The sequence below is a fragment of the Diabrotica virgifera genome, chromosome 8, assembly GCF_917563875.1.
Source record: "Diabrotica virgifera virgifera chromosome 8, PGI_DIABVI_V3a".
Classification (NCBI taxonomy): domain Eukaryota; kingdom Metazoa; phylum Arthropoda; class Insecta; order Coleoptera; family Chrysomelidae; genus Diabrotica; species Diabrotica virgifera.
This window is the reverse complement of record NC_065450.1, coordinates 227,666,740-227,683,141: the sequence shown is the minus strand read 5'-3', so window position 1 is coordinate 227,683,141 and position 16,402 is coordinate 227,666,740. Positions and strand designations below refer to the sequence as shown.

The window sequence follows — 16,402 nt, the reverse complement described above, 5'->3', positions numbered from 1 at the left end:
AGTGCCCTCTTCTCAACAGTGGCGGCTCATACCACTTTAAGAAGGTAGTGCCACAACTCGGGCAGCCGCCAAAATTTTTAGTGACGGATTCACGATATTGTCAAAAAAAGGTATACTGACAACAAAAACTAAAAAAAATATGCGCGGATACTTTTATCTTATGTACATATCTTAAGTTTATTGATCTGAGGTGCCAAGCAATTGTCGAACATTGATCAAAACAGTTCCGTAAATTAATTAATAATAAAAACCTCTTAACCTACCACCAGCATTTACTGCTGATAGTGCTTGAAAATTGTTATTACGATTTAGTCTCTATTTATCAATTTATAAAAATAATACTATTTCATTATTCACACACATGCACAAATTTTTGTAATGTCACTTTTAAAGTTTACGATATATGAAGTTCATTCTTCTATCTTTTGGTTGCAAAGTTTTCAATGACTTTATAATTAAAATTATCAATACAATTTACAAAATTCTTTTCTGCAGATAGCATACCTAAGGCACTAGGTTTCGATGTAAACATCGAAAAACAGCGTTCTGCTTCAGATGTTGATATAGGAATGGTAACTAAAATTCTTAAAAGTTTAATAGTTTCTTCAAATGTGCTCTTTAAACCTTCCCTCTACAATAAAACCGATAGCGAACAGCCCCAGAGGTAGTACTTAATTTGTCTCGCTAATACAGTACCTACTTCTAATTCAGTTTTAAACCGAGTTTTGCTTAAAAATTAAAATTGTCTCCATTGTTTCATTAAGAAATGATTCGGAGAACTGATGCTTATAAGCAGAAAACTTCTCCGACATAAATAAATTAGAAGCAACTAAATGTCCGGAGAAGGTAGACCTTTGAAAGATCTGGTACTTTGAATAATATGAACCTTTAAGTCGTTGTCTAATTCGGCGCTAAAATTGACCAGCTCCTTAAATATGCCTCTATTTTCTGAATTTTCTTTTTCGTCGTGACCTCTTAAAGCTAACTCGAAAGCTCCACAACACCTTATAACATTTGTAGTTTTTTTTCTAGCGAAAAACCACCAAAAAAATTTTTAAAATACTAATCTTTATTGTCAATTAATAAATTAAACTTAAGAAATAATCAAAATATTATCAAAATACCCACGATCATGATGCACTAAAAGTTTAATTATAAATACAAAAACTTTTTAACAGAAAATATACATAATAAAAGCGACAAACCAGCACGTAAAGAAACTCAAAATAAATTGACCTGGCTTCATACCCTCGTGCCTGGCACAGAGATTCTAATGTTAAGGTATACTAATAGTCCAATATAGCTCTTTCTCTGTCACTTACATAGAATGCTCGTAAAATCTTTCTCTCTTTACTCGTGCCAGTACTGACTTCGGCGCGAAGGAGATTCTCCTGTCGAATACTCTCCGCTGTCGGCAGAGATTGTATTGCGCCCATAGTTGCCATATTTTATATAATTTATGAAGATCAAAAGAAATACACGCAAAAAAATTAACAAGAATTAAAAAGTTTTGAAGATAAAAAATATGTTTATGGATAGTTAGCAAGGTAGTGCCATGGCTCTATGGCACTACCTCACGGGCCGCCACTGCTTCTCAATGTAGATTGGCTACTACAATTGCAAATTCTGGTCTGTCTTCAGCTGTTCAAAATTTCTCTTTCTAGTCCTCTCTTTCCCTTGATCTTTACTTTCACTATTAGGTATTTATATATATATATATATATATATATATATATATATATATATATATATATATATATAATCAAACAGATGAAATAGAGAATGTGGAAAAATCCCCTTACGAACAATTCACACATCCACCATTTCGGGTTGGGAAAAATTTTTCGAATAGAATCAAAGATCCAAACACCAGTTCTTAGAAATGTGTTTCGCCCTCTTCAAGGGTGAAAATTATATATATTATATTCATATATATATATATATATATATATATATATATATATATATATATATATATATTCATATATATATATCTTCAATATATATATATATATATATATATATATATATATATATATATATATCCAATCCTGTTCTCTATTCCCCTCTATTTCTGGCCATGATTGCTATTTCTCCCCAGGTTTTCTTCATACTTTTGTAGTCTTCTTCAATGGTACTACTCCACGTTTTGTTCGGGCGTCCTCTGCTTCTTCGTCCTACTGTACTCCATTTGAGTGCTTGTTTTGTTATGTCTGCATTTTCTTTCCTCAGGGTGTGTCCCAGCCAGTTTCATCTTTTCCTCTTTATTGTTGTTCTGATGGGTTCTTGTTTGGTTTTCCTCCATAGTGCTACATTTGTTATGGTATTGGGCCAATATACCTTTCGAATTTTATGTCAGTTATTACCCATGTTTCACTCCCATAAAGTAGCACAGTTTTCACTTTACTATTAAATAGCCTTATTTTAGTATTTTGGCTGATCTGTGTTGATTTCCATATATTTGCGAGGGTTCCAAAGGCAAGTTGTGCTTTTCGTATTCTCTGTTTAACCTTCGGATGACCAAGCGGGGGAAATTGTGACCCCAGCGTATGTTTTTCTTTAATAAATTCAAAAGTATTTTCAATTTTTAACTCATTATTTTTTTATTTGACTTAAATATCATTCTAGATATCCTCATATTTTGAAATAAAAAAAAATCCCTACATTTTATGAATAAAAAATATATTCTGAAGTTGATGTTTAGTAAAATAGCGTCTATTATGTGTAATTTTCCAAGTAGCTTTACGCTAATGACCAAAAAATTGAGTTTCATCGTTTTCCCTCTGACCTTTCATAAATATGCCAGAATTGTCAATATGAGAAATGAGTGAGATAAAAATTTAATTATTAGAAGAATTTTTTACCAAGCAACAGAAACAAAAATTGTTTAATTTATTAATGTTTTGTATTTTGATAATGAGTACCAAATTGGAAATCGAAATGTTAAATAAAGTTAATTTCAAACTAAAATTGTGGCTTATTCTCAAATAAAATATTAAATCTCGTAATATTTGTATAGTATAGATTAAATAATGAAAATTAATAGACAAATTGTTTCGTTTCAGAATTTAAGGATTTTGTACAAAGATTTGAATTATAAACAATGACTTCTAGTAGGTAAGTGAATTGCAGTACATAGATTATTTCTTATGATAATTTAAAAGGAAATTTATACAGAAGTAAAAACTTCAAATTGCATACTGGTATAAAATCGTTTATTAAAAACTATCTAAAATGTCATCCAAATAGATTGCAAAACGTTTTCGTTCTAATTTAGAACATGTTCAGTGCCCAGAATGAAATATTTCCACGTTAGGTTAAAGCAAAAAGGTTAAAATTGTGACTGTTAAAAAGAAAAAAACATGTGGGAATACTTACATTCTGCTGAGTAGTTGGAACTAGCACACTATTTAAAGTGGTAACCCCATAATATATGGTTTATATATTATATTATAATAAAATATGGTGGTATTAAAATATATGTAAACCATATATTATGGGGTTACCACTTTAAATAGTGTGCTAGTTCCAACTACTCAGCAGAATGTAAGTATTCCCACATGTTTTTTCTTTTTAACAGTCATAATTTTAACCTTTTTGTTTTAATCTAGCGTGGAAATACTTCATGCTAGGCACTGAAGATGTTCTGAATTAGAACGAAAACGTTTTGCAATCCATTTGGATGACATTTTAGATAGTTTTTAATAAACGATTTTATACCAGTATACAATTTGAAGTTTTTACTTCTGTATGAGTTTTTTAAACTATGATATACAGCCAACTATTGGGATTTTCCTGTTGATTTTAAAAGGAAATGTTCATACTTCAGTGCAATACATCCCTGAAAAATGAAGGTGATAGTAATTTATGAATGAAACACTGCACTTCATAATATGTTCTAAATAAAATTTTAAATTCTAAAAAAACATCGTTAATAAAAAATTCTGAATAAAAAAACCTTAAATCTTTCAGGCTGCTTTTCAGTTTTATAGAACATCAGAAATACTTTTTTGTCCCATGTATTTACTAGACTATGTACTTATCTAATAGACTAGGTACCTACTTAGCTAAGACCAGTGTAACATCAGGCTCTTTATGTGTATCAGATGCCATTACAATTTAAAATAAAAACTATCGATATGGAAAGATCCATGGAATCTTTAGGTACTGCTTAACAAACCATACAAGATACATCACTTTACAACCAGTTATTAGAGTAAGCTGCCGAAAAAATGTGACCCTTTTTATAAATAATTGACCTGTCTCTGGTTTTTTCAAAAATTTTGTGGCATTCCTGATAATGCCTATTTCGTTTTCGTCTGCCCACGCTGTATATCGCTTGTAGAAGGTTATTTCGTCACAGAAAATTTTCAAATTTGCATGAACAAATTTTTGTGCTAATAGGCCTGGATCCCGCTTACCAAAAAAGAGTTGATTAATAACAAGCTGAAAATTTGTTAATAGCTTAACGGTGTATAGTCGGACAAACTTTGATGTATGGGAACACTGGAATAGGGGAAGTTTTAATTGTTGAACGTGTCAACCTGACAGGTTTATGATTGTGGAAACTAGCAGGTTGTTTTTTTTTGTTTAACAAATTTTGCTATTAACAAATTTTCAGCTTGCTATTAATAAACTTTTTTTTGGTACACGTGATCCAGGCCTACAATTATTGGAACTCCCAAACTCAACTCGCACGAAGTGCTACTGATTATCCTATCAAAACAATATTTAAAATCCACAAGGAAAAGAAAATGTTTTTTCCACCTACCTCTACCGAAAGTATACTTTTCCGGACATGATTGTAGGGAGCAAAGTTGTACTTTTCCTCCCTAGGGAGGAAAATATTTTTACTCCCTAGGGAGGAAAAGTAAAAGTGACGTCATGGTATTTCATTCATGAAATACAACTTATTGACGCCCTGTACAATATCTATTTTCTAGTACGTAAGTATCTATACATTTTAACGTTTATTTATAAAACACCCTATATTTTGCAGAATGGTAAAAAACAGTAAATTGTTATTTTGATTTAACAATGTTTACATTAATAATTTGACTTATATTTGACAGTTGACAGTTATATTGTACCTACTTGTTAGTTTTAGTTTTAATAAATTTTGTTGGTTAGTTGCATAAATAAAGTAAAAATGAAAAAATGACTTGTTATTAATTTGAGGAAGGTGGAAAAACCATATGTATAACATGGGAGTAAAGTGCCTTTTCCTCCCTTGAATGATTACTGCCCTCCGCTACGCGTCGGGCAGTAAACTTCATTCTCGGGAGGAAAAGTAGCACTTTCCTTCATTGTTATACAAATAGCTATTTCCACCTACCTCTACCCAAAGTATTCTTTTCCGGATCTGATTGTAGGGAGGAAAGTTGTACTTTTCCTCCCTAGGGAGGAAAATATTTTTCCTCCCTAGGGAATTAAAGTAAAAGTGACGTCATGGTATTTCAATCATGAAATATAACTTATTGACGCCCTGTACAATATCTATTTTCTATTACGGAAGTATCTATACATTTTAACGTTTATTTAAAAACACTCTGTATTTTGCAGAATGGTAAAAAACAGTAAATTGTTATTCTGATTTAACAATGTTTACATTAATAATTTGACTAATATTTGACAGTTGACAGTTATATTGTACCTACTTGTTAGTTTTAGTTCTAATAAATTTTGTTGGTTAGTTACATAAATAAATTAAGTAAAAATGAAAAAATGACTTATTATCTGAGGAAGGTGGAAAAACCATATGTATAACATGGGAGTAAAGTGCCCTTTCCTCCCTTGAATGATTACTGCCCTCCGCTACGCGTCGGGCAGTAAACTTCATTCTCGGGAGGAAAAGCAGCACTTTCCTCCCTTGTTATACAAATAGCTATTCCTGTAGTTGAGTGCAGGGCCGCCGCTACCATGTGTGCAAAGTGTGCATCGCACAGGTGCGGCCGATTATAGGGGCGGCCAAAAGCAGGCCACTGATAATAATATTTTTTTAAACGAAAATAAATTCAAAAAATTAAATACATAGTAATGATTTAGATATTTCTATAAACTCGTAATATTTCAAACAATTTAAACAAAAATGCCAGAAAATGTTATTTATTATATGAACTACCCTTTTGCATTTGTAGTCATAAAGTAGTTCCAGGAATGCTTTTTAATTCAAAGTGACTGGCGGCTTTCGAACTGATTGTGGCTAAGGCTAAGTCCACACGAGCGATAATTTACGGCGCCGTCAGAACAGTAAACCTTAAACCTGACGAGGCATTGGTTGACTAACTCCTATTTCATCTACAATTGGTGGAGTTAGTCAACCAATGTGTTTACTGCTCTTACGGCGCCGTAAATTATCGCCTGTGTGGCCTAGGGGTCCATATGCGATTTTTTCAAATTCTGAACATTTATGATTTGTTTAAGATCAAGAGAGTACGATACGACAATAGGATACTTTCCGAGAATTTAGATAATTGCTTGTTAAGTTGCTCTCATTGAGTAATAAAAAAGTCTTTTTTATTACTCGATGGTTTAAAAAAATATTTTTTATTACTCGATGGTTGCTCTGTTATAATATTGTTCCTTTATGCTTATGTATGGTTATAGATGGGTTATAGTTCAGTCAAGTTGAAAATTTGATGATTTTAGACACGCTTTTGATAAACGATTTTGTTTGTAATTATTAGTGGTGTGCCCGTTTCTTTTGCACACTACTTTATTTCAAATAGGCCTGGATCGCGCGTACCAAAAAAAAGTAGATTAATAGCAAGTTGAAAATTTGTTAATAGCTTAACGAAGTCTAGTCGACAAACGTTGATGTACGGGAATACTACAACAGGGGAAGTTTTAATTGTGGAACAGTTTAAATATTGGAACGTTAGATTAGGAAAACGTCCCATGTATTTTGTCGGACAGAACATCCAATTGATTTGTTATCCTCTCATTAAACTCTCATGGAAAAATCAGACTGCTATTACTAGCCAACATGATTCCTGTCATTTGACATGTTCTTGGTGTTCCACTCATTAAAAAATACCAGTCCGATTGTTGCATGAGAGTTTAATGAAATGGTAACAAATCAATTGGAAGTGATGTCCGACAAAATACATGGATCGTTTTCGTAGTCTGACCTTCCAAATTTTTAACCTGTTCCACAATTAAAACTTCCCCTGTTTCAGTGTTCCCATACATCAAAGTTTGTCAGACTAGACACCGTTAAGCTATTAACAAATTTTGAACTTGCTATTAATCTACTTTTTTTGGTAAGCGGGATCCAGGTCTAAAAGTAACGTCGAGATCAGAGCAATTTTTATTCATATACGCGTTACGGTTACAATGTATCTCCTGCACATTTCTTTAAATACTAGTACCTATGTTGAAACAACTAAAGTGTTAAAAGGGGGGCGGCAAATATTAAGATGCACACGGGCGGCCAACACTTTAGCGGCGGCCCCGGTTGAGTGTATACCATCAATCACAAAAATTGGAAAAAATCCTTTGTAAAAGGTATACAATTTTATTAAAATCCCTTTAAAGGGCTACATCACAACAAAACGTTTTCGATTTTATAAAAAAGAAAATCATCATCAGTGTTAGATAAACTGGATGCTAGCTGAGCCACCAAAGATACCCGAACATTTTTATTTGGTGGCTCAGCTAGCATCCAGTTTATCTAGCACTGATGATGATATGATTTTTTTTTATAAAATCGAAAACGTTTTGTTGTGATGTAGCCTTTTAAAGGGATTTTAATAAAATTTTGTACCTTTGACAAAGGATTTTTTCCAATTTTTTTAATATTTAAAACATGTATTTTCATCAAATGCTTTAATCCTTTGCTCGTGCCATACCCTGTATAATGGATATTTATATATCTTACTTTCTCTTGAAAAGTAAATATAATATTGAAGTGGTGATATTTTATGACTATTAATTTGTACAAAAGGAATTCATTTTGTAGGCACAGAAATATTTATTACATGATCATTCAAACTTTTACCTTATGCTTGCTTTTATTTCGTTTTTATTGCTAATGGCTAATTTGATAGTATTTATAGTCATATGTGATTTATTTGACATTATTGGAATTGTCCAGACAGGTAATATAGTATGATGGGTACTAATTAATCACATAAGTACTATAATCATAAAATCAAATGAAATAATAATTAAATATACATATTTTTTTAATGTTCTAATACTAAATTATATAATAATAATAATCAGAGCATAAACCTGTAAGTAATTTTTTTGCAGTAGGTATACCATAGACTAATACACTATAACAGTAGGTACTAATAGACCAGGACTAATCTGTAAAAAACGTGTATTTTTGGATGTGAGAGGTGGCATTCGGATTTTTGCAGATAAAGTTAGGTGACACCTTCAGTAATAATAATTGACTTATGCTTCTTCTCAAATATGCCCGTAACATTAATAAAAAAATTAAAATATTTAAACATTTCGAAAAACATCGATTTTTTTCTTTCTTTGCTTATAACTTTAAAACAGTTCGTTTTGGAACGAAGTCGAAGAAATAAAATAAAGATAATTAAATTTTGTATGATATTCGACTGGTCAAAACTGTCTTAAGGTATTACCTTTTCTGCAATATAGCAATGAATACAAAATAAGGGGGCAAAATACTCCTGTTGTTATTCAATGTTTCTTAACCACTTTGGTGCCAATTAGAACCTTAGTAATTCGCTTAGAAAATTCTTATAACTTACTTAAATGGTCTACCAAATTTCATTAAAATCGACCTAATAGATTTTGCATAATAAATTTGCAATGTAAATGTTTTTAAAACAGTTCAAATTTTTTAAAATCTTTCTGAACAAAAAGTAGACCATTTAGAAGTTGGCTAATTTTTTTACATATAAAGAGATGCTCTACCTATCTAATACACTTTACAGAATTAAAATCGGATTATTTAAGTGGCCTCAGCAATGTTTTAAAATTATAAACAATTTTTTGGCTTATAAACAAATAGCTTTGTTTAATAATAAAAAAAATTAATTTTTAGCAATGCAAATAATTAAAACCGGTATAATTTGACTTAAACTTTCAAATGCTGTCAGCAGAATTGCTATTTTATTTTTTAATCAAAAGTTATTCTCGTTCAAAAATTACAATCTTTCGATTTTTGAAGTTATACTTCTTTAGGCGCGATTGAGATTGAGGGTGAATTTATATTGATCTGCGCGCATGCGCACACCGACAGTTTGGTATTAGTCTTTATACGGGCTCTGATTGGGTGTTGAAATGATCTGTCAATAATTGTTCAATATGGAGGTTATCGGTAAACAAAAATGTTGTATAATATATTAGTTTTTATTATTGTGAGGACAGAAATAAAATCAAATTTATAATTATAGTGACTTTTTAAATAGTTTTGAAAAGCCACAGGTACGTAATTCTAAATGTTTCAGTTGTATTCCAATAAAAAATTATCTTCATACCTATTTGGAAAATGTAAAAAAAATAATGTACTTACCTAGTACTTGCCTAGTAGGCAATGCTTTAATTTACATAATCTGATTACGAACAAACTTTCTACAAATTTTCATCTAATGTATCGTTTTCTTACTCTATATATTGTTGTATTTTAATTCGACAAAAATCAAACTAATAAAAATTCATATAAACAAAATGTCAAAAAGTTGTTCAGTTTGTGTATATTCCCACATGACGTATACGCGAAGGTGGTGCAGTTTGAAATCGCTTCGACTCTCGTACGGCGGGATACACGGGAAGTAGGTTCAAGCCGAGGTTCAAGCCCAATGCAAGTTATATCATTTTTTTATTTTTTTTATAGATTTTATGATTGTAAGTATATTATTATATAATTTTTTTCAGAAAATACATATTTAATTAAAATTTTTGGCAACAATTATTATTCAGAAATCATTTGTGGCATTTTTCAATGTGTTTGTGTGTGTTTTATTCTTTTATTTTTTGGTATTGTTTTAATAAAATTTTTTGGAAAGTAGTACAGAAACTGTTTAAAGTATATTGATTTCGTTGAAATAGAAGTATAACTTCTTACGTGCCTACAAAGTACACACATTCTTTTTTTGAATGTTCCACTGCGTTTATCTCGAAAACTATGCATCCTACGAAAAAACTTGTAACAACATTTTTTGCTTAGAATTACCCAACAAATACAAAAAAATGTTTTATTTTGCGAAAAATCGATGTTATATAATTCCTTTAGTAAGTTCTTTGTTTATAACAATCTTATCGACATCCGTATCAACTGTTACCCAAAAAATTCGTGTTCTACGGGTCAAAATACATAAAAAAACTTGGGTAAGTCCATCTAAATAAAGGAGCCCGTAGCACCCCCTCCTGGACACAGCACTAATTTGTTTATAAGCCAAAAAATTGTTTATAACTTTAAAACATTGCTGAAGCTGCTTAAATAATCCGATTTCAATTATGTAAAGTGCATTAGATAGGTGGAGTGCTTCTTTATATCTAAAAAAATTGACAAATCTTTGTATGTTCTAGTTTTTGTTGTGAAAGATTTTAAAAAATTTAAATTTTAAAAAAAGTTTAGATTGCAAAATTATTATGCAAAATCTAGTTAGTCAGTTTTAATGAAATTTGGTGGACGGTTTTAGTACATTACAAAAATTTTCTAAGCGAATTAGGAAGGTTCCAAGTGTAACCTAAGTGATGGAAAAACATTGAATAAGTACAGGCTTGTTTTGCCCCCTTATTTTATATTTACTGCTATTTTGCAGTAAGGGTGTTAAATTAAGACATTTTTAACCAATCGTATCTGATAGAAAATTTAATTATCTTTGTTTTATTCCTTTACGACTTTGTTCCAAAATGAATCGTTTTAAAGTTATAAGCAAAGAAAGTAGAAAAAAAAAAACGAAATTTTTTGAAATTTTTAAATATTTTATTTTTTTATTAATTTTCCGGGCATATTTGATAAGGAGCATAAGTCAATTATTATTTTTGAAGTTGTCACCAAACTTTATCCGCAAAAATCCGAATGCCACCTCTCACATCCACCTAAAAACAGATCCTTCATCATCATCATCATCATCATCACGTAGCGCTACAACCCTGGGTGGGTCCTGGCTGACTGTACAACTTTCTTCCAATTTCTTCGGTCTTCCATCAATCTAGGGTCAAATGGGATGTTCATTTTCCAGAGATCTGCTTGGATGTTATCTCTCCATCGCATTCTGGGACGTCCGAGTGGTCTTTTGCCTGTAGGAATCTCCTCCCTAGAAATCCTGGAAAAAAACACATCCTTCCTGGTCTATAACTCTTGGGCTGTGATTTGGTCTACAGGGTGATTGATTAGTAGGGTAAAGCTCAATAGCTCCGCTATAGTAATAGATAGCAATAAAAGTTAATAACAAAAATTTTAGCCACCTTTGAGCTTCACATTACAAAATTAGTTAGAATGTTTCAGGGTGTTCGATAACACAGTGGCAGACCTAACTTATGTTTTTTTTTAAATGGAACACCCTATATTTTATTTTAAATTCGAAATCCTGTTAACTTCTCCATCACAAAAATATAAAGGTTTGTTATGTTATACAGCGTATTTACAAAGTTATAACCAATTTTGTATGAAAATCGTAACAAGTTCAACTCCCTGTATAAATACAAATAAGCAAAACAACAATGGTTTATTAATGCCATATTTTTTAACGTATTGTCAAAATTTTCAAGAATGGTCGATATTGCTAATTTTCTTTATATCAAATACAGGGTGAGTCAAAACGCAAGTACATTATTTTCTCAGTAATTTTAAATGGAACACCCTGTATTTTATATCACTATTGAAAAGTACCATTACCGTACTTTAATTTTTAGATAACATTCCCTATGTCTAAATTTATTAGTTTTCGAGATATTTTCATTTTTCAATGGACCAGTAGCGTGGTCACCCAAATCACCAGAATTTAATAAACTGGACTGATTTTTTGGGGTTACGTTAATAATGAAGTTTATAAAATATCTCCAACAACAAGAGATGAGATGAAAACTAGAATACAAAGTGTATTTCGATGTGTTAATTTACAAATGCTCCGTAGAGTAAATAGCTCATTCAATGATCGTTTTTAGGCGTACATAAATGTGTTAGGAGATAATTTTGAACACCCCATGTAATTAAATATTAAAAATATTTTATTAAAAGTAGCTTCTAATTTTTTCAAACATGTTTTTTTGCAAAATGTATTACTGATAAATTATGTTTCATTCTTTATTTGTTACATTGTTGCATTTGTTTTATTTTCTGTTTTCTTTGTTTATTTGTTGCATTTACATAAAAAGATAGTTTTTAATTGTTTCAAAAATGTTGCATGTAGTGGTTGTGTTTTTGTTTGTAAAATGTATTACTACAGTTACATTGATTTATTTGCTACAGTGTTACATTGATTACCGGATTGATAATCGGTAATCTTCAATTGTCAATTCAGTCATGGCTTACTTAAAATTTAGATAAATTTAAACACCTAAAATAATTTGCTCTGAAAAATGAAAATATCTCGAAAACTAATAAATTTGGGCATAGGGAATGCTATATAAAAATTAAAGTACGTTAATGTTACTTTTCAATAATGATATAAAATACAGGGTGTTCCATTTAACATTACTGAGAAAATAATGTACTTGCGTTTTGACTCACTCTGTATTTGATATAAAGAAAATTAGCAATATCAATAATTCTTAAAAATTTGAACGAGTTGAACTTGTTACGATTTTCATACAAAATTGATTATAACTTTGTAAATACCCTGTATAACATTACAAACCTTTATATTTTTGTGATGGAGAAGTTAACAGAATTTCGAATATAAAATAAAATATAGGGTGTTCTATTTAAAAAAACAAAAGTTAGGTCTGTCACTGTGTTATCGAACGCCCTGTAACATTCTAACTAATTTTGTAATGTGAAGCTCAAAGGTGGCTAAAATTTTTGTAATTAACTTTTATTGCTATCTATTACTATAGCGGAGCTATTGAGCTTTACCCTACTAATCAATCACCCTGTATACACACTGAGCAGCAAAATTAACGCACCACCTTAAAAATGGGACATTTTTGATGTCTCGAATTTCCTAAACATGTTATCCGATTTGAGTGATTTTTTTAGTATGTTATAGTCTTATTCTTTAAGAATATCGATGTAATAATACTGTTACTAAACGTAAATTTTCATTGTATACCGGGTGTACGAATCAAACTGTGTATTTTTCTCAAAGTTCACATCAGCCTGTGGGATATGCCGCATATTCTAGTATTTGTAAAATACTGAAATTAAAACCCAACTATAGCCTCAGGTTTTCTTAACATTCTGTTTTTTGATTCATTCGGTTATGCTGGATAATAAAAAAGTTAGGTACTTTAACAACTAGCCATGTTTTTTATCAATACAAAGTGTTTAAATAAGTATGGCAAACTTTAATTGGTAATTCTGCATGAAAAAATAATGACAGTTTGCTCTATAATCATATATCCGCAAATGCTTCGTTTCCGAGATACGGGATGTTGTATTTTTTCTTACAAACTGACGCTTTATTTATTGCTTTAAAACCGGTTGAGATCTGCAAATGAAATTTGAGGGGTTTCAAGACGTAGTTATTGGACATTTTTTGAGATACAATTAAGAATTTTATATTCATCATTCTCGTACCAAAGAGTCAACATCTAGCCAAACAGTGTCAAGACATTGAAGAACTTGAAAACAAATATGACACGTTTAACATGTATAAAAAAGTGAAAGAAGCGACTGGTATCTTCGATAAGAAACAAACTGCATTGCTACAAGATGAACATGGTAAAGCAATATTTGAGGTAGAGAACAAACTTAAAGAATGGGAAAATTACGTTACGAACCTATTCGAAGACGATAGGAGTAGTTCACCACCCAAAATTACTAACTGCGACGGACCCCTAATAACACTCTCTGAGGTAATAAAAGCCATACAATCATCAAAAGATGGCAGAGCGACTGGTCCTGATGAAATTCCAATTGAAATATACAAGCTTATAAATGATAGCAATGTTTTAGAGGCTATAACTTCGTTTTTCAATACCGTTTATACCAGCGGACAACTTCCTAATGGCTGGTCTAATTCACTGTTTATAGCTCTACCCAAGAAGACAACAGCAAAAACCTGTGCTGATTATAGAACCATCAGTTTGTTAAACCATTTATTGAAATTTTTTCTGAAGGTAATACATGGTCGTATCTACAATAAATGCGAGGAATACCTGGATGACACACAGTTTGGTTTCCGTAACGGGTTTGGAACGAGAGAGGCATTGTTTGGAATGAACGTACTTGCTCAAAGATGTCGAGATATATCTGTAGACATATACTGTTGTTTTATTGACTTCCAAAAGGCATTTGATCGTGTTAAGCACTCTATATTGATCGAAACTCTAAAAGACATAGGCTTGGACGGCAGAGATGTTCGAATAATTGCAAATTTATATTGGAATCAAACAACATCAGTTTTAGTAGATGGTGTGGAATCACAGGCTCTTAATATTAAAAGAGGAGTACGGCAGGGATGCCTCTTGTCACCACTGCTTTTCAACGTTTACTCCGAAAGAATATTCAGAAAAGCTCTTTCTGAAAAACAAGAAGGAATACTTGTGAACGGTGAAGTCATCAATAATTTGCGATATGCGGACGATACAGTACTCCTAGCTTCTAGTCAAGAAGATCTGCAAACACTACTTGATAGTGTCGTTGAGAGTTGTAGGGAGGCAGGTTGGTCTGGATCTGAACATACGGAAAACCAAAATGCTCGTAATAAGTAAACAGCAGCATATAAATCCGTCTATATATGTAAATAATACCAAACTTGAGCAAGTTGATAAAATCGTTTACCTTGGACAGCAACTAAATTGCAACGCAGAAAGTCACGGCGAAATTAGATCTAGGATAGAGCAGGCTAGAGCCGCTTTTAGAAGGATGTCCAAGGTGTTATGTAACAGAGACCTAAAATTGGCATTGAGGGTCCGCCTACTTCGCTGCTACGTGTTCTCGGTCTTACTTTATGGTGTCGAGTCCTGGACTGTGAATAAAATCGATCTAAATCGTCTTGAGGCTTTCGAAATGTGGTGCTATAGAAGAATTTTAAAAGTTTCCTGGGTGGAGAAGATTCGAAACTCCACAATACTAGAACGTCTCAGCAAGACTACTGAGATCATAAAAAGCATCAAGCAGAGAAAGCTGGAGTACTTCGAACATGTAATGAGAGGTCCCAAATATAGGTTGCTACAAAATATCATGCAAGGAAAAATAGCAGGCAAACCCAGTCCAGGACGAAGAACCTCATGGTTGAAGAACTTGCGAGATTGGTATGGTGTTGATACAAGCATGCTGTTTAGGGTGGCAGTGAATAAAATTAAGATAGCTATGATGGTAACCAACGTTCTGAAATGGTACATGAAGAAGAATTCTCGTACATACGACTGATACGATCGGTCATAAACAATTTTCAGACCGCGGTACCTCCTGGCATCCTGTGGATTTGTTATAAAGACCTCTTTTTGAGTAAGTTTGTGCAAAAAAATCGAATCGGTATAATTTATCTAACGGGGACGAGCATACAGCTTGGACTAATAGGCGAGTGCACACCCCTAATTGAGTCTTAGAAATCGAAAAAGCGACCATGATAGGTGAATGGAAAATTTTGGTAATTCTTTATATTTTTGAGGTCGCTGAATCCGAATATGAAGTTTATTTTTATCTAGAATTGGTGGAACATGTTCAAAAATCAAATTTTATGCAAAAATGCGAAAAATCAATTTTGCCGATTTTTCATATTTACCTCGCTGTATCTTTGGTCGCTGAAAATATTTCTTTTTGAAAATTTTACTGTGTCATCCTTGAAGTATTCAGATAGCAACGAGCTTTGTCCAAAATGTTTAAACACATTAAAAGAGGAGTTGTTAATTTTTAAACATTTTGTCGTCAGGTTTCGTTAGTTTTATGTTGACTTAAAAAAATTGAGTGACAAACATTTTAGTTTATAATTTTTGTGGAAAATTTCAAATCAAAATATGTATCAGGGAAAAGATTATGTGACTTTATAGACTAGTGGCACTCCCTCAAGAAAACGCTTATTTCTCGAGATACTGACCATGGTGTGGTGAATGGCTAATTTTGGTCTTACTTTATATTTTTGATGGTGGTGAAAACGAAAATGAGGTTTATTTTGAATTTTACATAGGGGAACATTGTCAAAATCGCAGTTTTACCCTAAAAATAAAAAAAAATTAAATCACGTTTTTCTTAAAACTAAAAGTTGCACCATCTTTTTTCTATAAAACATTTTATTCTCTGTACCCTATATTTTAACATAAACTTGATTAAAAATATAAATTTCAAATTTTCTAGCTCAACTTTTGC

General features: G+C 31.6%; 1 protein-coding gene across 1 annotated transcript in view; it reads left to right on the top strand.

Moving 5' to 3' along the window:
* Nucleotides 1-16,402, top strand: part of LOC114331805 (TATA-binding protein-associated factor 172) — a 106,719-nt gene that overhangs the window by 879 nt on the left and 89,438 nt on the right. Inside the window, exon 2 of the mRNA XM_050659725.1 lies at nucleotides 3,066-3,117. Within this exon, the coding sequence (XP_050515682.1) occupies nucleotides 3,104-3,117 (14 nt within the window). The 5' untranslated portion in view covers nucleotides 3,066-3,103. The remainder of the gene's footprint in view (nucleotides 1-3,065; nucleotides 3,118-16,402) is intronic.